Source organism: Rhinopithecus bieti, unplaced genomic scaffold, assembly GCF_001698545.2.
Source record: "Rhinopithecus bieti isolate Rb0 unplaced genomic scaffold, ASM169854v2 scaffold_10548, whole genome shotgun sequence".
Lineage (NCBI taxonomy): Eukaryota > Metazoa > Chordata > Mammalia > Primates > Cercopithecidae > Rhinopithecus > Rhinopithecus bieti.
In genome coordinates, this window is record NW_016806834.1 from 2,345,078 (window position 1) to 2,371,803 (window position 26,726).

Consider the following 26,726-nt stretch of genomic DNA (forward strand, 5'->3'; position numbering starts at 1 on the left):
TTCACTTACTTCTGTCCTCTTGCTGTTTGGGGTCATGATTGGTGTCTGCTCACCCTTCTTGGTTCTCCAGAGCAACATGTGACCTGAAGCTAACTCGGAAAAAGAAGAAACAGGTCAAAGAAGAGAGCAAAGATTAAACAGAACAGTGTGTTTGGAGCACTCGATCTTGAATTAAAAAAAAAAAAACAAAGGAGTACAACTCCCCTGTGTAGTGAATTGATTTTACTCAGAGAGGTCTGGCTGTGGCCCTCGGCTACTGGGAGATGATCTCTAGACCCCTGGGATGTCCTGCCCAATAGGAATGTCATTGTTTGCCTGAGGAGCTTGGCCACCATATGCTTGAATGATGTGATTTATAATGGGGGCTTTGAAACATGCCGTATCAGTTCCAGCCCCCATAAGGACTGGAGAGCAAAGGTCAGTCATGCAGGCAGCATGTGGTCAAGCTCCAGCAAGGGCTCTGGACACCAAAGACTTGGGCAAGCTTTCCTGGTGGCAGCACTCGGAAGCACTGTCACACCTCGTAGCTGGGAGGGGCAGTGATGTCTGGAATTTCACAGGAGAAGGTGCCCAAAGTTTCCTGTGTGGCTCTTCCCAGACTTTGCCCTCTGTATCTCTTCCCTTGGCTGGTTCTGATGCGTACCCTTTTGCTGCAAAAAAAGTTTTATTTATCATAAGTATAGTGCTTTCCTGAGTTCTGTGAGTCATTGTAGCAAATTATCAAACCTGCGGGGATAGTGGAACCAACCCCTGAACTGGCTACTGGTGTCTGAAGTGAGGGTGGCCTGGTAGAGGACTGTTCCTTACCCTGTGAAGTCTGGCCTGCTGCCAGGTAGTTGGGGTCAGACATCACTGTGTTTCCCAAAGCCTGCTTTTAGATTTAGATTTTGATGCTTTTTGACACTTTCTAGCTTGGTTACTTCTCTCGGCTTCATTTTTTTTTTTTTTTTTTTAGACAGATTCTCGCTCTGTTGCCCAGGCTGGAGTGCAATGGCACGATCTCAGCTCACAGCAACCTCCACCCCCTGGGTTCAAGCGATTCTCCTGCCTGAGCCTCCCGAGTAGCTAGGGTTATAGGTGCCTGCCACCACGCCTGGCTAATTTTATTTTATTTTTTGTAATTTTAGTAGAGACGGAGTTTCACCATGCTGGCCAGGCTGGTCTCAAACTCCTGACCTGCCTCGGCCTCCCAAAGTGCTGGGATTTATGTGGCCGGCTTCAATTTTTCTAATCCTTAATTTGGGGATCATACTTGTCCTATTTTCTTCATAGGGTTAATTATGAAGATCAAAAATTAAATAGTGTGTGTGTGAGAGAGCTGTTGATAGCAAACAAGAACATGATATCTAAAACTGTAAAGGACCATCAAAAAGTATTACTTTTATTACAATGGAACTAAATGGTGGAGACAATGTGGTGGAGATGTACATGTGTTAGGTAAGGCTTTCTTCAATCATTCATTACACAAATAAAGATTGAATTTAGGTGTTGGGGAGATAAGTCAGGGCCCTGCTCTGTGGGGGCTTCTATTCTACTCAAGGAGAGAGAAAATAAAGAGGCAACTGAGGAGAATAATTAGAGTGTGGTCATTGTTGTGAGGGAAGCAGAATGATAAGGTAACAATTCTGTTGGAAGGGGTGCCTCTCAAGACAGAGTGGCCAGAGAAGGCTCCTAAGAACTGATGTTTGAATAAAGAAGTTAAAAAAGAGAACAAGGGTATTTTAGGCAGAAGGAATAGCAAAGGCAAAGGCCCTGAGGTGGGAAAGAGCTTGGTGTATGTACAGAACAGAAAAGGGATCTGTGTGTCTGGCCTGGGGATAAGGTTGGAGATATGCATGAGTCAGAAGAAGAAGGGTCTTTTTTTTTTTTTTTTTTTCTTTTTTGAGACAAGGTCTCACTCTGTCGCACAGGCTGGAGTGCAGTGGGACAATCTTGATTCACTGCATCCTCGACCTCCCCAGCTCAAGTGATCCTCCCACCTCAGCCTCCCAAGTAGCTGGGACAATAGGTGTGCACCACCATGCCTGGCTATTTATTTGTATTTTTAGTAGAGATGGGGTTTTGTCATGTTGCCCAGGCTGGTCTCAAATTCCTGGGATCAAGCTATCTGCTCGCCTCAGCCTCCCAAAGTGCTGGGATTACAGGCATGAGCCACTGTGTTTGGCAGAGAAGGGCCTTATTTGCCAGAGAAAATATTTGGGATTTTTAAGAGTGACATGAAGTTAGGGTGGTTTTAAGTAGGCAAGTGACATGAACTGCTTTAAGAAGACACTCCAGGCTGGGCGCAGTGGCTCACACCTGTAATCTCAGCACTTTGGGAGGTGAAGGTGGGCGGATCACCTGAGGTCGGGAGTTCGACACCAGCCTGACCAACATGGAGAAACCTCGTCTCTACTAAAAAAAAAATACAAAATTAGGTGGGCGTGGTGGCACATACACCTGTAATCCCAGCTACTTGGGAGGCTGAGGCAGGACAATCGCTTGAACCTGGGAGGCGGAGGCTGTGGTGAGCCATTGCACTCTAGCCTGGGCAACAAGAGCAAAACTCTGTCACACACACAAAACAAAAACAAAAACACACACACACATACAAGAAGACACTCCAGCTGCTGAACGGGAATGAGGGGAGGCAGAGAGACCTCACCAGGAGACTATGTAGGGAAGGAGCTGGCTGAGGAGAGATGGAGAAATGGTCATATTCCAGCTATGCTTTAAGGTAGAACCAAAAAGACTTGCTGATGGACTCCAGATGTTGGGGATGGGGTAGGCAAGAGGAAGAAAGGTTTGTCAGCTGCCTCCTCTGGGAAGCAGATGCTGAATGAGGAGTGTAAGAGGCCTAAGAGGGAGTGCCTATGAGAGGGGACAGGAAGCAGGGTTCAGCAAGGAGAGCCTCAGACTGAAATGCAGATAGAATCTTGGGCAACATATTGGGGAACTCCAGAGCAAATATGTTTCATTAGAGGGGTTTGCATAGGGCAGAAATGTCCAGGCCCTAAGAACCCCTCTACTCTGCTCAGTCACTGGCCAGGGCCTGCTGAGAGGAGTGTGCCTTGGCTGGAAAACTGAGACAGATCCCTCAGCACTAACAGCTGGGGCTGACAGCTAACTGTCCTCCTTGCAGCTGAGCAGCAAGTTCTTTCTTGAAGACAAATCCAAGTGAGGCACCTTCATGGCTACCACAGTCTTCCTTTTGTACCATGTGGATCTACATTTCCACATACGTCAAGGGGTAGCTCTTCCGGGGTTTCAGTGGGCTCTTTTCTTGAAGGGACTTAGATAAGGGAGGTCAGTGGGATAACCACAGGCTGTTGCTGCAATTGGTCTTGCAATAGGTAACATCATTTCCCTCCTCCATTATCCATTCTAAATTCCACTCTCCTTCTCTGCTAGAGAGGACACCACTGTCATTTCTGCTGGTCTTGATAGCTTACCAAGTGGTGTAGCACAACCCTGATTCCTCAGAGGCTCTGAGTCCCTGATCACTTCACCCTTCACAGGCTGGGCTGCACGTGCCATTCAGGTTACCACTGGGCATGAAGAGTATCAAGAGGTACCCAAGTGGCTCACCTGAGTTTCACACATATTCCTTCCTGCCTTATTGTCCAAGAGCAGTTCTAGCTCCTTTTGTTGATCAGGCTCCATATCCCTGCCCCAGGCTCAAACAGAGCTTCACCCTCTAGAATATAGGCTGGAGCAGTATTCCCAGGCGTGGAATATGTTTGCCGCCAGAACCCTCCAGGCATTGTAGTTCCTTCTTTGTGCATGCAAGATGCAGCATTTTGTCTTTTGTTTCATAGGCAATGACCTAGTATGCCCTTGACCACTGGATTCCAGAAAACTTTATGGAAGGGGCAAGTCCTGGAATCTTCAGAGAGTTTATGTCTCATTTTCTAGACTGCATGTGTCTTCCCGAGGCTTTCAGGTGCCAGCCACCTCTTGCTATTCTCCCAAATTAGCCTAATGTCATTGATGAATGAGGCATTGTGATACTCTGTGGGAAGTCCAGATGATCTAGATCTTTTCTGAATGTATCATGACATAGATTGGGAGAGTTAACTACAACCCTGGGGGTGGGGGGAATCTAAACGAATATTGTCATCCAGTCCATGTGAATGCTGTTTCTGATTCTCTTTCCTGATCGAGATAAAGAAGAATGAATTTGCCAAATCAATGGCCAAATGTCATGTACTTGAAGCCATATTTATATATTCTAGCAATGATACCACACCCAACATGATCACTCCAGGTTTGAGCTGAGCTGGGAATCGTCTATGGTTATTTCCAAGGATCCATGTGTTTTCTTTAGGGGCCAGGCTGGTGAATTAAACAGAGGTATGATACAGACCACGATCCTTGCATCCTTGAGGTACTTAAGGGTGGCAATGATCTCTATCTTCCATCTGGCATGAGATATTATTTTGTATTTGCTATCTTGGCTGGGTGAAGGGGAGAGGGACACAACTTCAGAGGCTTCCATTGACCTTCCCCACCATGATAGCTCTTATAGCATAAAGCAGGGGCCCCACATGGGGGCTTCCCCAACTGCTGAATATACCAATCCCAGTTATACATTCAGGGACTGGGGCAATGACCACCAGGTGCGGCCAGAGCCCCAGTGGACCCACTCGAAGCTGGACATCAGCCAGAATCCCCATTTTACCTGACCTATAGCCCATCATTGTAACGGGCCATTATGACATTTCAGGTCTTTGAATATCAGTGCCATTCAGGCCCTGTGTCTAGTAGTCTTCAACATGTCTGGATATTCCTCCTCTCCCAGGTGACAGTCACCCAGGACTGGTGGAATTATTACAGTGCACACTTGCTGTGATGTTGCAGGGACCTTCCTCTTGGGGACTCTGCCACATTTTCCATTCAATAGATTTCAGGTCTGAAAAATGTTGCAGGTCTAGGAAATGAGAAGGAATCATTACTTTTTTTCAGTGTTCTTAAAACACATATTTTATTTTAAATTGTGATAAAACATAACATTTTAACTGGGTGTGGTGGTGCATGTTTGTAGTCCTAGCTACTCGGGAGGCTGAGGTGGGAGGATCGCTTGAACCCAGGAGGTCAAGGCTGTGGTGAGCAGAGATAGTGCCACTGCACTCCAGCCTGGGCAACAGAGACCCTGTCCCCAAAAAAGAAGAAAACCACATACAAAACAACATTGATCACCTTACCACTTTGTAGGTGTACAGTTCCACAGTTTTAAGTATATTCACAGTGTTGTGCAGCTGAGCTCTAGAGCTGCTCATCTTGCAACACTGACACCCCATACCCATTAAACAACAACTCCAAATTTCTTCCTGCCCCTGGCTCCTGGCAACCACCATTCTACTTTATGTTCCTATGAATCCGACTACTTTAGATGTCTCATATAAATAAAATCATACAGTATTTTTGTCTTTTTGTGACTGGTGTGTTTCAGTTAGCATATCCTCAAGGCTCATCTATGTTATAGTATGTGACAGGACTTCCTTCCTTTTTAAGGCTGAATAATGTACATTTCCCATTTTATTTTTTCTTTCATCCATCAGTGGACACTTGAGTTGCTTCCACCTGTTGGCTGTTGTGAATAATGCTGCTGTGAATATGGGTGTGCAAATATCTCAAGACCCTGCTTTCAATACTTTTGAAGTGGGATTGTTGGATCATATGGTAATTCCATTTTTAAGTTTTTGGGAACACTCAGACTGTTTTCCACAGCAGCTGCACCATTTTACATTTCCACCAATACTGCACAAGGCTTCCAATTTCTCTACTTCAAGACTTTTTACAGGGGCAACTGTGCTCAGCCTATTCTTGCATTTGTTTGATTTGCCCTTGTTGGCTATTAATTTTATCCCTAGGGATATCATGTTCTAGTAATCAACTTAATTTCCCCTTGACTGACTGACTAACTTATTTATTTATTTATTGAGACAAGGTCTCACTCTGTCACAAGGATGGAGTGCAATTGCACCAGCCTAGGAGGCTCACTGCAGCCTCCAACCCCTGGGCTCAAGAGATCCTCCCACCTCAGCCTCCTAAGTAGCTGGAACTACAGGCACATGCAACTATGCCTGGCTAATTAAAAAAAAAAATTTTTTTTTTTAAGAGACTGGTCTTACTATGTTGCCCAGGTTGGTCATGAATCCCTGGCCTCAGGTGATCCTCCCACCTTGCACTGGGATTACAGGCATGAACTGCACCTGGTCTTGACCACGCTTTGACTTTGCTGGTCATTAAGAGAATTGTGACCTCCTGGCTTCCATTGTTGCCACCTGGCCTTTATTGCTTGGCATTGGGGAGGGGATTGGTTATTTCCATTGCTATCAATAATCTCAGCTTTGTTATGACCTCTCCTATCTTCATCCTTGGCCTACGGAGGGGAGGCCCCACTGTCTGTACATTTCCCATTTTGTTTATTGATGCTGGTACCCCCCTCACCAATGCCACAGTAAAGGATGTGTGTCTTCCATGGAACATAATCCCATGGTGAGCCTTTAGACCTCAAATAATACATTCCAACACGTCTACTTTCCTAAACTTTTAAATTTCTTCCTCCACTGCTGATGTGGAGGAAGCATTGAAATTCAAGCATTTCAATTGTGCTGCATGGGTTATTACTTTTTCAAGGCTTTTAGGAGCACACTAATATTCATATATCTGAACTATTTTGTGAGGTCCTTGCTGGAGTGTAAATCCTGTATCCCAAGAAAGTGCCCCCAAATTAATAAACTTTCTTATCCAAGTTTCTATTCTGATATTCTCAAAACTCTAGGTCCGGCTGGGCACAGTGGCTCACGCCTGGAATCCTAACACTGTGGGAGGATGAGGCAGGTGGATCACTCGAGGTCAGGAGTTCGAGACCAGCCTGGCCAACATGGTGAAACCCTGTCTCTACTAAAATACAAAATTAGCCGGGCGTGGTGACAGGTGCCTGTAATCCTAGCTACTTGGGAGGCTGGGGCAGGAGAATCGCTTGAACCCGGGAGGCGGAGGTTGCAGTGAGCCAAGATTGTGCCACTGCACTCCAGCCTGGGTGACAGAGCGAGACTCTGTCTAAAAAAAAAAAAACAACAGGTGGGGAGTGGTGGCTCACACCTGTAATCCCAGCACTTTGGGAGGCTGAGGTGGTCTGATCACGAGGTCAGGAGATTGACACCATACTGGCTAACATGGTGAAACCCCATCTCCTCTAAAAATACAAAAAATTAGCCGGGCATGGTGGAGTGTGCCTGTAATCCCAGTTACTCAGGAGGCTGAGGCAGGAGAATCGCTTAAATCCGGGAGGTAGAGGTTGCAGTGAGCAGAGATAGTGCCACTGCACTCCAGCCTGGGGGACAGAGCAAGACTCCATATCAAAAAACAAACAAAAAACAAACAAAAATTCTAGGTCCATGGGCACCTCCCCTGCTCCTGCTCCTACATGCTGGGTTTAGTTCCTTTCTTCCTTGTAAAGCCCAGCATGTTCTTGGCTCTGAATTACATTGTGACTTATGCCCAGTTATTCTGGCAGCCAGAAGAGGAGATGGGGCTGATCTGGAGGGACACTCCTGTTATGTTTCAGGGAGAGATCTCTGCGTTGCCTTTCCTGGGCAGCAGGTGGTGCTGGCTCTTAACAGAGAGGGGTGGGTCCTCTTAGCAGGGTATGTAGGGTCAGAGGATTCTGGGAACCAAAATTTTCAGGGATCGCCACCATCCAACGTACCAGATGTCCCCATTCTGTGTGTTGGAATCCCAGCCCAAGTTTTCTCAGCCAGGGCCTTGATCTTGACAGGGCGAATCTACCTTGGCTAAGGGTTCTAGCTACCTGCCTCAGCCTCAGTGGGGTGCTAGTTTTTGAAGCTCCTGGTTGCTATCAATTTCTGAGTTCTATCTTTTACTGCTCTTCCATTGCTACCAAAGAAGCCCCTGGCCCTCACACTTAGTTTCAGTTGTTTGCTAACTGCCTTTCTTTCTCTCTGTACGATACCAGTGCAATTGAGTAACAGCCAATTCCTTTGTCATTGTGTGCTTTGTTCTCCTGTGCATTTTTGGTGTGTTTTAATTTTAATGTTAAAAATGGACACACTGTAATTGCACATCCTTATGGGGTACAATTTACCTCTGTACTTTTCAAAGGCCTGAATCGTTTCACTGGCCAGGTGGTCCCTGTCATTAGCTCATTCTCATAAATTACCACCGGTGAAAGTTTTTCTTGCTGGAGACTGTTCCGGGCTCTATTATTTTTCCATCAAATTCTGCTTGCAAACTGAAAAGTTCCTTTTTCAGTTCCTCTTTCCTGCAATACCTTATCAATCACAGCTAAGAAAAGCCTATTGCTACTTCTAACATTCTGCCTGGAAGTCTCTTTAGCTACCTCCAACAAATTTATTAGGTATATTTTCTAGCTCCCAAGACACCACAGGTGACAGTTTTGGGAATGATTCTACCACCATATAACATGGGTGGTCTTTCTCCCGTCTCTGAGAGCAGTTTTCTCCCTGTTCATCCAGACTCTGTAACAGTCTCCTTGCTGCCCTTCTAGGCTGTCTGCTGCTGGGTCCTAAGATCAATGCCACTTGCTTCAGGTTTTAGTGAGGGCAGCATCCCACTTCCAAGAAACAATCTTTGTTCTAGTATCTGTTGCTGAGTAACAAACCACCCCAAAACCTAGTGACTTAAGACAGCAATGGTTTGTTAGTTTCTCACAGTTCTGGGGGCTGACTGAGCAGCTAGTCTCTGGTCTTGCTTGTGTGCTGCTCCAGCTGTGTCTGACTGGAGGCTTAGATGTTGGGACAGATCCATGTGGTTTCACGGTCTCATAGCAAGGATGCTCGCCCAGGCTTCTTATAAGCACCTGACTTTTAAGAGAGTAAAAGTGTGGAAACTACAGGACCCTTTAAGGCCTAGGCGCTGGAACGTACACAGTGCATGTTCTTTGTTCTACTGGGCAAAACAAGTCACCGGCAAACCCAGATTCAAGCAGCAGTTGAAGAGAGAGCAACTCAAAAGGGAGAAACAGCGAACTCATATTGCAAAGGAGCATGGAGGGGGGCTGGTTCACTGAGGATCATTATCTAGTCATCTATTACATTTATTGTACATTTAAGATGCATGTTAGATACCCAGGTAAAGATGTTAAGTTGGCACTTAGCTCTAAGTGCTAGAGAGGGAAATTTAGGCTGGAGAAATAAATTTGGGACAACATATCAACATACAGATTTGGTACTTCTCGGAATCGTCTTGCCCTCAGGGTTTCCAGCTGCTGTATAAGTCTGGACTGTGCATGAGGCGCAGTAATGGTGGAGTGCGGCCCTCTGCAGCCAGAGCTGGGTGGAGGCTGGGGGAAGAGGAACATTGTGTTTTTGAGTCCACTTCCCTGTTTGTGCACAGAGCATTCCACTAGTGTTCTCCTCCCTGCCTCCCAACCTTGATAGAGCCAAAAACATTAGGGATGGTATTAGGACAACTGACCTGCATGCCAAGGACATAGGACAGGAGACTATGCCATTGCCTTGTTTTGCCACCTGAAGTCAGGAACCTTAGGAGAAAGGGGCTGTTTGCTGTCATGGCTTTAATATCTGGAAGAAGGGAAAGCAAGAACCGGCATGAGCCTAGTATTTTTGAAAGAAAGGGGTGATTTCTGAGCCGTCCCAAACCAGCAGGAAGGACAGGGGTGATAACCCCAACTTGCCCATAGCAGGAAGCAAAGAGGAGAAGGGATTCGGCATCGGAGACCATGACACAGGTCAAGAGTTCTAGTGCTACTTGCTTTTCTATGAGTTCCTTTTCCTCATATTAAGTCCTTATGAAAGCCGCCTTATGTCCATGGTTTCTGTAGCTGCACCAGCCTCTACACTTCTGATAGTTTAGGAGGAGTTGGGAATCTGTATTTTCCAATTGCTCCCCAACCTTAATGCACTTAACAAGTGTGTTCTTCATACTTATTAAGCCTCCAAAATCATGTTTTAAACTGGTCCTGCTAATTTTTGCATTCTCCCCATCCTTGCTTCCGACCCTAGGGTTGGGGTGAGGTTGGGGTGGGCCACGTACAAGACTTTCTGGCTCTATCTCTCATTTCCTGAGCAGAGCTGGGCTGCACTAATTGACCTCGAGGGTCTCAGCTGTGCTAAGTTGGGTGTTTGTTAGATCTCGTTAGGCTTGTAATTAGTGCAGGGAATCTAGGTCAGAGGCAACGGGTTAGAGTGATGATCTCCTGGGGCATGACTAAAGGTGGGGAATAGCAAACAGGCTCCTCATTCTGTGGGTGGGGTGAGCCAGGGGAGGAATGGTGGGACTTGTGTCACACACAGAGACAGACACAGCGTCACGTGCAGAAAGGCAGTCAAACTCTGCTGTGTGCATGCATGTGTATGCCTGAGTGTGTGCATGAACGTGTATGATTTTGTGTGTGTGTGTGTGTGTGTGTGTGTGTTTCGCTCCCGCATTTACTCGGGTTTCTTTCCAACCTCTCCATATATGGCGTGGCTCTAGAGCAGGCTGGGGATTGGCTGCTTCTGTTGGGAGACAGGGAGGTAGTAAGAAAGCAGAGAGAAAGGAACCCAGCATAGGGAAGGGAGTGACGAAGTGGGGGATGGGGGGCAGTAGCCGAGCCTGAGGGTTGCAGAAGGGAGCTGGGACTGCTTGCCTGTGAGGTTTAGATAGGGGAGAGATTCTTAGAGACTCAATTCCTGGGAGAATGAGGCAAATTTACTACTGGCAGAGAGGTTGGGAGAGCGGCTGGCAAAGGAAGGCGAGAGCTGTTTCCTCAGGGACAGAGCTCTAAGCTCAGCACCGCATGGTTTGTGAGAAGCAGGGCAGGAGTTACAGAAATTTGCACTTTTCTTTTCTCCCTGGTCAACCTATGCTGTGGAAATAGCAGGAAATCAACTCATCAGCGTTCCAGGCCAACACCCCAGACATTCTTCCTGACGGAGGGAGCCGGGACTGCAGTTCCTTCATCCCTCCTCAGGCCCCTGGCTAACAACCTGATGGGGAAGGACAGGAAAAGTTGAGGAAAATGTCACTGAAATGCGAATTAAGATTTCCTTCTTTACCTGCCTCTACCCCTCACCCCATCTCACCTCTGTGTCCTGGGTTCCCCCCGTCTCCCCATCCTCGGGCCTCCAGAGGGTGCTTCCCTTTGCTTCATCTGTGTAAGAAGAGAAGGGAGCAGAGCAGTTGGGAGGAGGAAGGGAGGGAGAATAAGTGCACCCTGAAAGCGTCTCGGGGCAGCTGTGCCCTGAGAAAGTTGCCCCACACAGCTACGGAGCCACCCATTTGCCACGCATCACAGTTACTCCGGGCACGAAGGGAAATATCGCAGGCAGAGGGGCTGGAATGATGGAGTGAGGGAAGAGAGGCGCTGGGAGGAAGGGAAAGAAACCGTAAGCACCTTCCCATCCTCCTGTCACAGTGCCCAGGTTCAACACAAATGCTTCAACAGAACTCATGCCAGCAGCCTACCACAAGGGTGCACCTTAAGCAATTTTTCTAGTGGGAAGCCTGGCTCCATGCTAAGCTCTAAAGTTCTTGAAGACCAGGGATGATGCTTTCATCCCCCCTTCTGGCTCTAGCCTTCAGCACAGTACCTGGTGTGCTCTCTCCTCTGAAGAGAGAGGGGTCAGGCACAGCCTGTGGCCTGGATCTAGCTAAGTGACAGTGACTGACCCCACACCAGAGGCCTCATTCACACTGTGGTCCTTCCACCTGAGCTAGCGGCCCACTGCCCAGAGTCAAACCAGTAACAGTAGCTGCAGCCGTCACTTTCTGACTGACAGGCATTTTCCATATTGTCCTCACCCATCCAATAGCTCTGCAGCTTGCAAATGAAAAAAACTAATATTCGGAAGGCATGTGCCTTGCCCAGAGCCTCATAATCAAGAATTAACAGAGTTAGAATTTGAATCCAGATTCATTTGGCTTCAAAGCTGGGCTCACTTCACCACCCTATGGCCTGGATGTTCCAGTAACTGTTGGAGAACTGGAAGCTGTTGGTTTTGGAGCCTGAAGCCGGGAGCACAGTGCCCAGCTCTTCTCTTACTGTCGTGAGGTCCCCGATCTTTCTTTTCTGCTTCCCTCACCTGTCACTCTCCTCTCTAGTGTCTCCCTCCATCTTCTGGCTCCCCTGGGAGCCACAGATAATTGACATGTTGGGATACATATGTCATTTGTGCTTTTGTCTTCTTTCCTCATTATGTGGGAGCAACAAGGAAGAAAAAAAGAAAAGGAAAAATGCTGGCAAAATACAAAGATAGAGACTTGTAAAAAGAAAGCATAATTCTAACTTAGACTTCAATACCTGTGACAACGGATGGCTCTGCTGACCATGCTTAGGGTCGTGGAGAGTGTAGCTATTTGGAGGACAGGATGTCTGGAAGCCTGGGTCCTCACCTCATACCCCAGGAGACCACAGAGACATGAAGGTGGCACTCTTGCATGCTTTCCCTTACTCAACTGGGACACACATTCCTCAAGGAAGAGGCTAGGTAACTACAATCTAGAGCTGGGGAAAATCTCCATGACAGAGTGGCAAGGGACTAGAGAGAACAAGAATTCCTCTGCCCTAGGGATGGTTTAATAGCAGTGATAAGGTCCAGAGAAGAGTTGTGAAGGAAAGAGATGATTTCTGGAAAGAAGGGGAGAGAGCCCCCCTCCGCCCCAACCATTTTGCTTCCATGGGTTGTAGGAGTGACGTCAGAGCGGAAGAATGGGGATTGAAGGGTCTGTTTCTCCCACAGGGTTTTTCCCCCTCTTCCTCCTATCCCATCTTCGGGGCAGCCTCATGGCCAGGTCTATATGCAACTTGGCCCCGTTTGTGCCTCCCCCCATCTCTAGTGAAGCCCCGCTGCTCTTGGAGGATCAAGCAGCTGGCAGGGCACACTTCAAAGTGGTTTTTAACCCTCCATTTACTTGATTCATGAGGCTCTGTCCCCTTCTTTCCCAAAATCAAATTATTCCCTTCACAGCTCTTCTCGGGACCTCACCACTGTTACTAAACCTGATCTCACACACTTCTGAGGAAAGAGCGAACAGTGAGTTGTGTGGGACCTACCACAGGCAAGAATGTTGGGAAGCCTGTCAACTTCAGAGGTGGCTGGGAGGGTGCTGGCATGGGCATCCAGATGCTTTTCTAAAGTGGGGGCTTGCTTAGTGATACAAGAGGTTTGATGGAGGGGGAGGCTACAGGAAACCTTAGCTTGGCCGAAAGAGGAACTTGGACACATGTTTGGTTTTCCCCTTCATCCCACCCAGCTTGCATCACAAATCAGTTTCATTCTTAGTTCAGTTCTTCTGTGGGATCTGTCTCTAGTTCCCCTGTGCTAGGGCCCTGAATCAAATAATGAAACTAGTCTCATCCACCCAAGGTTGGATCTTTTTTTTTTTTTTGAGACGGAGTTTTGCTTGTTGCCCAGGCTGGAGTGCAATGGCATGATCTTGGCTTGCTGCAACCTCTGCCTTCCAGGTTCAAGTGATTCTCCTGTCTCAGCCTCTCGCATAGCTGGGATTACAGGTGCCCACCACCACTCCTGGCTAATTTTTTGTACTTTCAGTAGAGACGGGGTTTCATCATGTTGGTCAGGCTGGTCTCAAACTCCTGACCTCAGGTGATTCACCCACCTTGGCCTCCCAAAGTGTTGGGATTACAGGCGTGAGCCACTGTGCCCGACAAAGTTGGATCTTTGAGTCAATGTTGGGAAGGGTATGGAAGATGAAGGGAAGAAACGCCTGATGTAAGAAAATCCAGGCAGCTCGATCTCAATCAGAGACTGCTAGGAAAGAGAAGCCAGTGTCTGGCTGGGGAAGATTTTAATTCCACAAATCCTCCTCGGGGCTGGGATAAATTTCATGGACAGGTGGCAATGGCCTCCACATCCCTGCAACTAGAGTTGGGCAGCTGAAAGAAACTTCACCCTCAAACTGACAGCCTGGGGTGGGGCATAATAGAAAACACCCTCGTCCCCCTCCTGCTCTAAGCTTAGAAGCCCACTGTATCCTTGGGAGCAGCAGTGGACTCCCTGTGCCGTCTTGGGGGCGGGCGGTGTGTGGAGTGATCAGACTATGTCTTTTCTGCACCTTCTCTCTCTCTGGCTGGGTGAAAACTTCCTACTACTGCTACAGGGTCACTTCCTCAAACCTGAAGGGGATATGGAAAATAGGTGGGGAAAGAAGGTTTGTAGTGGGGTCAGGCATCAATCAGCAAGAGCAATGAGCTCATTTTTGTTTTCTTTTTTTGATTGAGGTAAATAAAAAAGCTTTATCCAGCAACACGGAGATAAGAGTCTGTCCAACCCGACGAGTTCCAGACCCCACCCTGCCCTCACATCAGGCTCTTCCGGTACTGACTGTGCGGGGTGGTCTGTCTGAGGTGGGAGTCGGGGGTCTGCAGGTCCATCTGTCTGTACAGGTCTCTCAGCTCCCTGACCTCCTGCAGCACCCTCTTTGCCTGGCTCCAATTTGATGACGCCTCTCCCAGCAGCCGTTCTGTCTCCAACAGCAGCTGCTCTGACTCAGAATCCGGCGGAGACCGAGGGGGGTCCTTGGCCTTTCGCTTCCCATCTCCCAGTCCCTGAACCTCTGCCAGAAGCTCCTGAGTCTTCTCCAGTTTCCTTGCTACCAGGTCCTGGATCCGGGACAGCTGCCCCGGGTGTGGGGGGGCAGGGGTTGGGGGTTCCTCAGCCTGGAGCTGGAGGGTGCGGGCAGGGGCAGCGTCCCGCTGAGATAGGATCTCCTCCAGGGAGGCGCAGCGGCCCTTCTCTGTGGGTGTCAACTTCTTGGGTGCCTGGGGGGTGTAGGTGGCCCCTTTGTCTGGTTTTTCCCAAGGTCGGGAGAGGCTGCTTGCCCGGTCTGCGGAGGGCTGGATGCGGTCTGAGTCTGCTCTCCGTCGGCTCCCTGCCAGCTGGGCCACAGACTTGTCCAGGTCAACCCGAAAACTCTCAGCACAAGAGGCTGGTTCCTCAGGGGAAGGGTCTTCCTCTTGGATCAGGTCCAAGGTCAGCATTCCATCCGAGGTAGAGGTGGAAGCCTGTGGAGCAAGGGGGAAATGAGAGGGGAAAGCTGTCTTCAGGAGGGATTTTCAGAATGACTGCCTAAAAGATGCAGGCTGTGATCATTTTCCTCTACAAGCCTTCCCTGAATGAGAAGTAGTTTTTTTTTTTTTTGAGACAGAGTCTCGCTCTGTCGCCCAGGCTGGAGTGCAGTGGCCTTATCTCAGCTCACTGCAGGCTCCGCCTCCCAGGTTTAAGCCATTCTCCTGCCTCAGCCTCCCGAGTAGCTGGGGCTACAGGCGCCCGCCACCTCGCCCGGCTAGTTTTTTGTATTTTTTAGTAGAGACGAGGTTTCACCGTGTTAGCCAGGAGGGTCTCGATCTCCTGATCTCGTGATCCGCCCGTCTCGGCCTCCCAAAGTGCTGGGATTACAGGCTTGAGCCACCGCGCCCGGCCGAGAAGTAGTTTTTTTAGAGACAGAGTCTTACTCTGTCACCCAGGCTGGAGTGCAGTGGCATAATCTTGGCTCACTGCAAACTCGACCTTCTGGTTCAAACGATTCTCCTGCCTCAGCCTCCCAAGTAGCTGGGATTACATGTACGCACCACCACGCCTGGCTCTTTTTTTTTTTTTTTTTTGTATTTTTAGCAGTGGCAGGGTTTTACCATGTTAGCCATGGTTGGTCTCAAACTCCTGACCTCAAGTGATCCACCGGTCTCAGCCTCCCAAAGTACTGGGATTATAGGTGTGAGCAACCCTGCCTGGCAAAGCCCTCTGCTCTTGACTGAACCCTCCTACTGAATGTGCTGTTTCTTATTCCTTTGATAGTGACTTGAATGTTTCTTTTTCTGTAATTTACTTTCTGTTGCTTGTTTCCTGTATTCTCCATTCTACGACAAGCTTCCTGAGGGGCGTCCTCTTCCTCAGTATTGTGGACTCTCAGCATTAAACCGGGTGTGACACACACAGGACGCTCCCCATGGCACAATGACTGTCCTCCTCCATCTGCATCCTATGAGCCCCACACTTCAGCCCCCTTGCCTTACAAAATTTTTTCTCTTATTTCCAGAATACTAAAAGTGATGAGTATTCAATACCAAATATGTAGTTATACATATGTTGCTTCAGTCATTCCTCATAGCAGCTCTTCAACGCAGGCATGATTACTGCCTCATTTTACAGCTGGAGAAATGCAACTTCAGGGAACCACACAGGTAGCTGATTACAGTGAAGTTCCAACTCAGGTTCGGACTCCAAAGCCTGTGTTCTCTGCACTATACCTGCCTTCCTCTCTCTCTAAAGACTTAAGAGCTCAGAAGCATGAAAGAAACCAGCACCTTGTATGTTTCAGGGACTCACTGTCATCCTTTCTCCTCCAAATGCCTGCACTACTACATGCTGTTACCCATAAAGACAGTCACCATAAAGTGCCTTAGTTTTCATTTTCCTGTAGGTATAACTCATTTTCTCCAAAAGAGGGTAACATTACTGGGAGCCAGGACTTTTGAACTCCTAATGGGTGCTGACTAAATCCTTTTGATTTAGATCAGGCAGGGGCATGGGGTGGAAGGACTTCCCTCACCTCTGATCTTGGCATCAAGGAGGCCTCCCACAAATGCCTCTGGTGGCATACAGTTCTGTCTGAGATGGACTGACACAGAATTGGCCCTTTGGCAATGTTTATTACAGTCTTACATACCACAGCCATTAGGTGTCCCCTTGTTGGGGGGCGGCGGGAGTGTTGGATTTTTGCCCTGTCTCGAGTGGGATGGGCAAGATAGCTGTCCTCCTCAACGGTGACCTGAAGAGATGTACTGTGAGTCACGAGTGCACTTCAGCGACTCTGTGTCCCAACCCAGCATCCCGAGGCCTGAACACGTGCCCACTCCATTCACGGCTTCTGAATGAATCCATGGGCAAGGGGATTTACTGGACACGAAGGGGCTCTTTAAGCTGACGCAAGGCTGGCTCCCGCATCATGAAGTGGGGAAGAGGAGGTGTCAGAAGAGACTTGGAGAGAAGGTAGAAAGACATCAGGTTTTTAAAAGGGAGGTAAAGAAGTAGAGCTGGTGGGGGAGCAAGTAAATGGGGCCTGAATAATCCTCCCCTTCAGTGGGTCACAGCTGCTCCCTCTGCCCCAGCCTCCCTCCCTCTCCCCACAGTGAGCCCCCTGACCTCATCCAAGATACGGTTCTTGGCTCGGGTGATGGCAGAGTTGAGGGCACTGATCCACGATTCCTTCTCTTCTGGACTCACTGCCAGGAAGATCAGGTTGGGTGCCTGTGAGGGGAAGATTCTTGTTTCAGCCAGGGTTTTAGAGGTGGTGCCTCACCTCGACAGTGAAGAAATAATAGATTATAATCTCACTTTCTTAGACCCAGCTCCTGGAAGGAGAGATATTCTGCTTCCAGAGTCATCCATAACTTAAGGAAACCCAGCTTCTATTCCTGCAAAATGCATAGCTAGGAGGTTGTTTTAGAAACGACCAAGGAAGAGCTAAGAAGGATACTGAGTATTAATATGGTATTGGAGATAATCAGAGGAAGTCTGACGAAGGACAGGTATTAAAATACAAATCTTTCAATGTTTGAAGAAATAGAATGTGACAGGAGTAACTTCCCTGGGTTCCCTCCAACAAGATGAATTAGATTCAGAACTTCAACCACCTATCAGGGTACAAGGACAGGGATTTTCTTCTAAGGGATGTAAATATGCACATGTGTGGATGTGTGTGTATAAGACAGAGAAAAATAAAGAGATATATAGAGAGATGATCTTTGTGGCTGAACAGGTTAAAGGCTGGCTTGCCTGGAAAGAAGGAAATGGCCACAATATTCTCAGGTGAAATGATAAAAGCCAGCAGGAGAGCAATTCAGGGCCTCTGAGCCAAGACTGCTGAGAGAAGTTGAGGGTAAGGAGTTCTCCCCTGCTCCCTCCAACCCTGTCCATGTTGCAGCGGCCAAGGTGGCAGGAGAAACATACCGTGTTACCGGGCTGTTTGGAGTGGGCAAGAGTAAACTTGCTATGATTTTTCTTGCTCCTGCTCTTGGACTTCCGGAGCTCTTCACACTTCTCATAGTCACTCAGGTCAAATACCTCTTGAATATTTTTCTCATCTTTTACCTAGGGGAGGGTTAGGGTGAGGTGAGGAGGATAAAATTATTTAGCCCCTCCACCCAGACTGTTAGTTTAGATCATCTTGGGAAGCAGAGGAAGCCTGAGGAGAGGGAGGCATGCCAGGAGAGGAGAGGGCTGTCCTGCCCAAAGCCTACAAAGGCCTCACATCGAGGAGGCGGCTAGGGCAGCCCCAAGTCTTGAATGTTCAGGTGTGTTTCTGTTTAAATCCCTTCTCTTCACTCTCCTTAGCCCGGCTGCCATTTCCAGAGTCCCACTATGCCTCTCTTCACCCATTGCCCCACTCTTCCTTAAGGACGCAACTTACATGTTCTAAAAAGGCTCATGTCCTTAAAGGGACATGGTAGATGGTTGATCCATCACCCTCAGTAAGGCAGACCTGTATGGCCCTTGATGGTCCACAGAATGAAGATCAAGGCAGGGCCAGTATCAGGGTGTCTGGAGGGAACGAGGGGCTGTCTCTGGCCTCCCCACTCGCACGTGTGCAGTATAGCTCTCCCACCCCACCTTGCTCCCTTCTCTGGTATGTACAATTATAGAGACTTATCTTCCTTGTTCATTTCAGGAGCATTGCCACCAGAGGACGGCAGCCCCCTGTGTTCACTTTGCTGAGTTTGTCCAGAGAAGCTGAAAACTACAATTACAGTTCCTACCCTTTCCTCCTCCCTCTAAGGTACTGTGACAATCCAAACTAACTCCTCCAGACCTGAAAAACCATTTCTTTCATCCCCCTATCTCTAGGCAAGAATGCACTTAGACTCTCCCTTGAAGACTACACTTTAGATTTGGAAAAAAGTATTCTGTGATTTCTTGCCATTATTCTAGTTTGAGTGCCTGGGTCCCCTTTATTGCAGGAAGCTCTTCCTCGTATCTAAACTTAGCCCTTTCTGCTGTAGTCTCTGTCCTGCACTCTGGTTCTACCTTTAGCAGCTTCAAGCAACATTTAGCTCTTAGCACTCCTGCTGAACGTCTCATCAAGGCCGCATTCCTAGTGACATCCTCCAACCCCAACTAGCCTTTTCTGAGCACTGCAAAGCGGCTCAAGGAACATTTCTTCACAGATCCATTTGAAACTGATCACAATGTTTTCTCCTTTCCCCTAAGGTGGTGTTCCTACAACTCTGGGACTCTGAAGCAGTGGCTTATGGATTTGGTTTGGCTTGCAAAGACCAAAGTTACAGAGAGGAGACTTAGTTACAAGCCCAGACCGCGCAGTCTGTTCACCCTCTGTGACTTGAGCCCAGGGTTGGAACACCTCAGGAAAAAGCTGGTCACGTTTTCCTGGGATAAGAAATGAAAAGCACCAGCACTTGTCTCATTAAAACTAAACAGATAAAAGTAGCCTCATGTCTTCCTTGGATGACATCCACCCACCCTGACTGAAATTATTTTTCAAAAGAGTCCCCAACTTCCCCAGCTCTGAAATAGGGCTCGTGTGCATGGAGGTGAATTCATCTATCCTCCTGGTTCCTGGAAACCTTGAAGTGGGGATATGGTTCTCCCTTCCATTACCCAAACCATCTACAGTCTTACATCTGCCCATCCTTCTGAATTGCTGCTGGACCTGGAGGCTGATGACAGATGAGGACAGATGACCACATGGCCCGATTCAAGTGAGTGACTGCTCATACATCTACCTCCATTTGTTTCAGCAAGGCTTGGCTCCTCCAGGGCCCCCCACTTTCCAGGTTCTCTGGCTTTGGGTTGGAAAGCGGCCAGAGGCCTTGAATGATTATGGGTGGAAGTAGGACAAGGTGCTGGCAAGGGGTGTCCAAGAACAATTCCCAGAAACACGGGGCAGGGATGTAAGATGATGCATCATCCCTCCTCTCCCCCTCCTTCTCCAGAGTTGAGACTATCAGCAGAGTACAGAAACCATGGAGAGGAAAGTGCTGGGTGTGTGAATGTAGCCAGGGGAAGAGAGTTAACTTACTCTGTTTTCCTTAGGGGAAGGGAAGGAAAGGAAGTTATTCTGGCTTGCATACAGACTGATAAGGAGTTCTGGGGAGCAGAAGACACTGACAGAGGTTAGCCCTTAGTGGGGGTGGAGAGGGTGGGAGATGGGGTGAGACAAGCAGTAGGACAAGTATATTCCAGTGCCTGGGAAGATGGACAAAGCCAGCAGCCTTGTTCTCCATCGTATTGTTTTTTTTTTTCCCACGCTTATCTAATTCTCAGAGTCTCATTTATAACTACCCATCTTCCAAATTAACCCTTCCTTTCCCCTGATTCTTTGTCCTTGACCATAGAAAGGGATTTTTTCCCACACCTGTCCAAAGAGTTGCCCCAAACACCATTTCCTTGACCATGAGGTCTAAGGTCTAGCTTCTGTTCTTCCCCACCAGCCTGTGACCGTAAGGTCAGCCCTCTTTGAGAGAGGATGCCCTTTGACTGAGAAGGAAGAAAATGATTATTATTGAACACAGAAGAAATTCTATGGCAGAGGTGGTTGTGGGAGACCCTGCCTTTAAGAGAGGAAATAACAAAAAAGATTAGCGAAAATTCTGGGAGATAGGGTTATAAATTTTCTTGCATTAACAGCAAATGATATAGATTATACTCTGCCTTAAAAAAATCTTGTCCAGGCACTGTGGTTCACACCTATAATCCCAGAATTTCAAGAGGTTGAGGCAGGAGGATCACTTGAAGCCAGGAATTTGAGACCAGCCTGGGCAACATAGTGAGACCCCATGTCTACAAAAAAATAAAAAAAAAAAATAGCTGGGTGTGGTGGTGCATGCCTGTAGTCCCAGCTACTCAGGAGGCTGAGGTGGAAGGATTGCTTGAGCCCAGGAGGTCAAGGCAGCAGAGAGTTATGACTGTGACACTGCACTCCAGCGTGGGAGACACAGTGAGACCCTGTCTCTAAAAAACAAAACAAAACAAAACACCCTGTCTTGACTCTATTGGCCCTAGGGCTTTTCCCAAGTGGGCAGAATAAAGCTCAGAGTCCTCTGTCAATTTCACTTTTTAACCAGGCCCACTGTAGCATGGAAACTGGCTCTAAAAAAGCGTAGTATCAATATGTCTAGTCCCTCTTTCCTGTGCCCTTCCCAGCAGGAGACAGCTGGCTCCATGACCAGTCAGATGGTCCTGACTCATAGGACACCAGACATCCTAGGCTGAGGTCATTCCATCCTTTCCCCTGTCTCTGTACCTCTTCCTCACAAGCAAGGATCAACTATGCTTTTGCCCCCAGACTCTGCTCTCTGGGCAAATACAAACAAGCAATGGATGTCTTATTCCTCTTACCCTTTCACTATTATGTTTTCCCTGACTTGTAGGAAGTTCTCCCTGATTGGTAACTAGAGTTTCCTGCAATTAAGAAGTTCGGGGAAGACAGGAGATACACTTTGACACTTGCCTTTTTTTTTTTTTTTTAACTAGAAAGCCGGGAAGTTGTGGAGAAAACTTTCTGGAGGATTTGTGATTGGGCAGCGGTAACTCTTAAAAATAAATCCTCCTGGCCAGGCATGGTGGCTCACATCTGTAATCCCAGCACTTTGGGAGGCTGAGGCTGGTGGACCACTTGAGGCCAGGAGTTTGAGAGCAGCCTGGTCAACAATGCGAAACACTGTCTCTACAAAAAATACAAAAACTAGCCAGACATGGTGGCACCCACCTGTAGTCCCAGCTACTCGGAGGATGAGATGGGAGGATCACTTGAGCCCTGGAGGTGGAGGTTGCAGTGAGCTGTGATCGAACCACTGCATTCCAGCCTGGGTGACAGACCAAGAAAAGTGCCTTCACCTCACTCCTAAGACTTTCCATCACCAACTTCCTAGCTTTGTGTAAACAGCTAGGTTTCAATACCCTTAAGAGGGATCTCTTTGGCTGTGGCACAGCTTAGTTCTTCCCTAGATGCCTCAGTAGATGTTCTTCTAGATGAGTACTTTGTCTCAGGGTGTGTGTGTATCTGTTTCAATACCATAAAAGGTTTTATTTACCTAAATATAATCTACTGAATAAGGGTGTCTACTGCAGAAAGTAGAAGAGGTTAGAACTCAGGGAGGACTTCCCAGTTAGCTCTGGGTGAGGCAACACAGAATCCCTCCTGTGAGGGCGGGAGGAAGAGCCACTCTAACAGGTACACAGGACAGTCTCCCAGGCTATACTGATAGTCACAGAGGCAGGGAATGGAGTGACTTCTAACCACCGGAGGGGCAATTCTGATTTCTCAACATTAGCACACGTTATTGACCCCAAGACTTAGGGAAAAAAGGGAGATGGGTCTGGATTCAATTATCATAGCTCAGGTTTTGACACAGTGTAGACTGGTTTTCATGGTTAAATACACAGCCAAAGGTATCCAAAGACATACAGGGGTTCTTAACTCCATTCTTCTCCCTTCTGATACAAATGGGGGGGAGTGGGCAGGAAGTGGGTAGAAAATGGGTTCCTTGCCTTTTTTAAATGGGGTGGGGGTGGGGAACAGAGAGCATACTGGTTAGGGACACTGTCTTCAACGAAAATAACTGCCACTCACAGACCCGAGGTCACAGGGGCCAGACGGCGGGGTGCGTGTGTATTTTCTGTGATTCAGGGCGGATGCGCCACGGACAGGACCTGTGCACGCTCCTGCCACAGACAGGAAAGGGGAGGCTGGCTGGAGTAAGGTCGGGGGACAGTAAGGGGTGGTGAATAGGCTAAACTGTTTCAGCAGAAATAACCAAGAAAATAAATCCTATATTCAGGAGGCCGGTTAGGGTGGGAGGAAGCAAGGGACACTTAGGACTTCTGGGGCGTCTTGGGAGGGGCTTATCATTGTTAGAAAGGTATTTGCAAACAAAAAAACACTGAGTAAGCAGCCAGCTCAACTTCTAATTCTCACTCGGGTCTTCTCACTAAAGGGTGACCTTTCTCTGCAGATGAGATGGGGGTAGAGAGTCAGGAGACCACTGAACTTGCCTTTGGAACAAAACGAGGGTGGAGTAAGCTAGGCGAGCCCTTGTGGAGTGACAAAGTCGGGGGTATGAGAAAACGGAGAGTTAAGAGGCAAGAAGCACCCACCTCCTTCTCAGAGATGTAGAGCTGGTCCCCTTTCAGCACCACATAGCGGTTTTTCCAAATCTCCCTGAAAATCCCTTTCCCGCAGAATTTCCGGACCCAGCCGACCTTCTCGGGCGGTGCAGGCTGATGGTTTCCATCCTGAGGCCCCTGCCCCAGGACAAGATGAGAAGCGGGCGGTTAGGAGATTCCAGCCGCGGCTTCCTCTCCATCCGTCTCTCACGACCGCCTCAGCTGCCCCGTCTCCTCCGAAGGCTGCGGCCGGGGGCGGGGGGCGCCCCAGGTTCGCTCCCACTTCGGAAAGGTTTTCACTCCAAGGAACTCCCCCCGTTCCCCTCCCCTGCCCCCGAATAAACAACCGGGGCTGCGAGTGGCAAGGGCGCGGGCCGGGCGCGGAGGGGCTCCCGGGCTCCCTCCAGGCCCTGCGTCCCCGCCGCCCCATGCTCGCCGCCCGGGGACTAACGGCGTTTCTTTGGTTTTCTCTCCCATTGTCTCCTCGCCACCGCGGAGCGCTAGGCAAACGCCCGCCCGGCGCTCAGGGGCGGGGGAGGTGCGGGTCGGGGGGAAGCTCAGCCAAGTTGAAGCCCCCTGAGGCGAGTAAACAAACAAAAGCCCCGCCGGCGCCTCGCGGGGCCCAGAGCCCCGGCCCAGGGCCGAGGCCAAGGGGACCTGGCCGCCGGGGCGGGGGAAGCGGCCGGGGCGGGTGTCCTCAGCTGCCGCGGCGCAGACGGGCCGGGGTCGTCTGACGCGGAGGCGGCGGCGGCGGCCGCAGGGCGGGCGGGCCGCACTCACGCCGCTTGGCGGAATTGTTCTTCTTCATCATTCCCAGCGGGCGCGAGCGGCGGGGCTGCCGGGCCGGGGCGGCCGCGTCGGGCCGTCGGCGCTCCGCGGGGGCTCCTTCCCCGCGGGAGGGCGTCGGAGCTGCCCCGGCGCGCCGCTGCTACTCCCTCCGCGCCCTCCCGTCCGGATCTCCCCTTCTTGTAGCTCCGGTTTCACTCAAGGCAGGCCTCCCTCGCATTCGCACTCCGCACACACACGCACGCCCGCTCCAGCCCGCCTCGGCGCCCCTCCATCCCGGCGCCCACGCGGCCCGGGTCCCCGAGCGCGCACCCCGCCCACCCGCCGGCGGCCCACGCGGCGCTCCCCCGTGCCCGGTGCGCTGTGGGCGGCCCAGCCCGCGCCCCGCAGCTCCATCCACGGGCCGCTGACGTTGCGAGTTCAGAATAAAGGGCGAATCGCGGAGCCGCAGCTCGGGCGCTCCCCCCGCCCCCCCGCCTTTGTTTCTGACTCACGGAGCTGGAAGAAGGCGGCCTCCAAGCGGCCGGAGACCGCTTCCCAGCGGGCAGGGACCCTCGCGCCGCGGCGGCTCGGGCGACACGCGGAGCCCAAGAGACCCGGTCGCCGGCCGCCCCGGGGCCCAGTGGGCGGGCGCGGTGATAATGGAGAGATGTGCGGATTCGTGAAGACCGGAGATCTTCAGCCTCTACAGCATCGCCTTCCCTGACCAAAAACAAAAACGAGAGCGGGAGCCTGGAGGTCGCGCCGCCCAGAACTCTCATCAGGAATTCACGCTCCTAGGTGCTAGGGTGGCCTGGGCAGGTCGGATGCTGGGGAAAAGTTTTATGCTCCGGAGGGGATCGACTTGTTGGGGGGTGGGGTGGGACAGAAGTTGCTATTAATACACGTTTCTTCCAGTGTACAAAGCCTCAGGCCTTATTGTAGCCTCAGGAGAATAATCCTAAGGATGAGGCGGATTTTATGATCTCCATCTCACAGGGAGAAAACGGAGACTCAGAATAGCTGAGGGATTTGCAGACACAGTGTCAATCTGGCAGGAATAGAATTCTGTCTCCAAACCATGATCCTTTATACCAAGTGGCTTTCAATATAAGTTCCAGCCACCTGCGTATCTTTTCCCGCTGCACTGATAGGTAAAAATCCCATCCTCTCTACAGCGCTGGAGCCCAGTGGAGGGAAGGGCTGAACGCCCAGAGAATGCCCTGACTAGGGAAGCCTCTGCTGATCCCTCCTACAGCAGATCTGCCTCAGAGCCTCCAGGACACATCTTAGTAACTTCATGTCTTTTCAGTATATATATGTGTGATGGAAAAGGGGAGTGAGAAACCCCACTCTTAGGTATTGGTTTCATCACCACTCTGGGCTTTGGTCAAGTCACTGAATTTCTTTAGGCCCGCATCCCTCCACATATTAAGTGGTGAGGGATGAACTGCCATTTTTATCAACAAGGAAAGTTAGGGGAAGATATGAGATGACCTCTGAGAGTCCTTTGAAGATATGTGTTGTCTTCCAGGGCTAATTTTGAAATAATAAGCTAATAAACACATTGCCTGGCACATGGCAAGCATGCAATAACCACAAAATGAATAAAAATCCCTGGCACTGAGGAGCAGGGAAAAGGAAAAATCCTTTTTCCAGAGATGTCTCAAGATAAAAGTGTTGGCTAAATTTGTGGTTTGAGTAGTGGAGGCTGTTTTGGCTTTTTCTGGTATGTCAAATGAAGGAGGGGCTCCCTCTCCTTTCCAGTCCCACCTTTCCTCCTAATCCAGTGATATTCCTCTCAACTTCTTTCCATTCACCATACCAATTAATTCTACAATTTTAGACTGACACAGAACCTTATCCTTTCAAAATGCTCTTATATGTCATTTCTTTACACTTTTAGTGCCACCTTGTAAGGTATATAGATTAGGTATTAATATTTTCATTTGGAAAATGAGGAAACAGGGCATGCCAGATCAACTGACTTGCCCAAGTTTATACATCAAGTTACTGGCTAAATGGATTAGAATCCAAGCTTCCTGACTGCAGTCTCCTCTTCAGATTTTGTAACCCCCCCTCCCATGGGCATGAGTGTGCACACACCACGTTCCCCAAACCATCTTGTCCCCTTCCCAATGTCTCTATTTTCTAACCCCCTGTTTAAAGAGCGATGAAAAAATAATGAGCAAATCCAGGATGTCTTCATATATGAGGAAGCAATATGTCCAGATGTACTGGTGAGGAAATAGCCTGCACGATTTTTTGAGGGTTTGCTGGACAAACACACATGAGTGGTTTAGATTTATCATTTAAATAGATTCTGATTTATGGGAAAAAAGTAATTCATCATTTGCCCCATCTTCCTCCTTTCCCAGTAGTCAACAAATATTGGGCCGCGCATGGTGGCGCACGGCTGTAATCCCAGCACTTTGGGAGGCCGAGGTGGATGAATCATTTGAGGTCAGAAGTTCAAGACCAGCCTGACCAACATGATGAAACTCCATCTCTACTAAATACAAAAAAAAAAAAAAAAAAAAATTAGCCAGGAGTGGTGGCACTCGCTGTCATCCCAGCTACTTGGGAGGCTGAGGCAGGAGAATTGCTCGAACCTGGGAGGCAGAGGTTGCAAGTGAGCCGAGATCGCACCACTGCATTCCAGCCTGGGCAACAGAGTGAAACTCCATCTCAAAAATAGATAGATAGATAGATAGATAGATAGATAGATAGAACAAATATTTGAGTGCCTCCTATATGCGAGGTCCAGGGTTCCCTTCGTGCTGCATCAGATAGCTGCCAGAGCATTGTGAAACATCAGGCAGAGGGGCTAATGAAAAAGAAAAACCCTCC

The 26,726-nt window shown here is 49.1% G+C and overlaps 1 protein-coding gene across 10 annotated transcripts; it reads right to left on the reverse strand.

Annotated features, from left to right (window-relative positions):
• On the reverse strand, positions 1–24,961 carry PLEKHO1 (pleckstrin homology domain containing O1). Of its 10 annotated transcripts, none has more exons than XM_017877833.1 (9): positions 24,392–24,961; positions 23,103–23,249; positions 17,940–18,080; positions 17,133–17,237; positions 16,657–16,758; positions 14,317–14,995; positions 9,445–9,551; positions 9,189–9,310; positions 1–89 (listed from the first exon to the last, which is right to left on the reverse strand). In XM_017877833.1, the coding sequence occupies exons 1-9, from the start codon at positions 24,656–24,658 to the stop codon at positions 50–52; spliced, it is 1,710 nt and encodes a 569-aa protein (XP_017733322.1). In that variant the 5' UTR covers positions 24,659–24,961; the 3' UTR covers positions 1–49. The 10 variants fall into 10 exon arrangements, with proteins under 10 accessions (XP_017733322.1, XP_017733321.1, XP_017733324.1 ...); XM_017877835.1 differs by lacking the exons at positions 1–89; positions 9,189–9,310 and adding exons at positions 11,055–11,122; positions 12,054–12,155 and having other exon boundaries at positions 9,451–9,551; XM_017877834.1 differs by lacking the exons at positions 1–89; positions 9,189–9,310; positions 9,445–9,551 and adding exons at positions 10,643–10,958; positions 11,055–11,122; positions 12,054–12,155.
• Between the last annotated feature and the right edge of the window lie 1,765 nt (positions 24,962–26,726).

Bases quoted from the DNA above. Each gene is read 5' to 3' on its own strand.
- PLEKHO1 (XM_017877832.1), bottom strand. From the start codon at position 24,658: ATGAGAGTTCTGGGCGGCGCGACCTCCAGGCTCCCGCTCTCGTTTTTG. The intron at 14,996-16,656 runs GTATGTAAGACT...CTTGCTCCACAG, and splicing joins GGGGACACCTAATGGCTGTG to GCTTCCACCTCTACCTCGGA. The intron at 9,311-9,444 runs GTCAGTTGTCCT...CTCTTCCCCCAG, and splicing joins CCTATGTCCTTGGCATGCAG to CCTCCACCCAGCTCTGGCTG.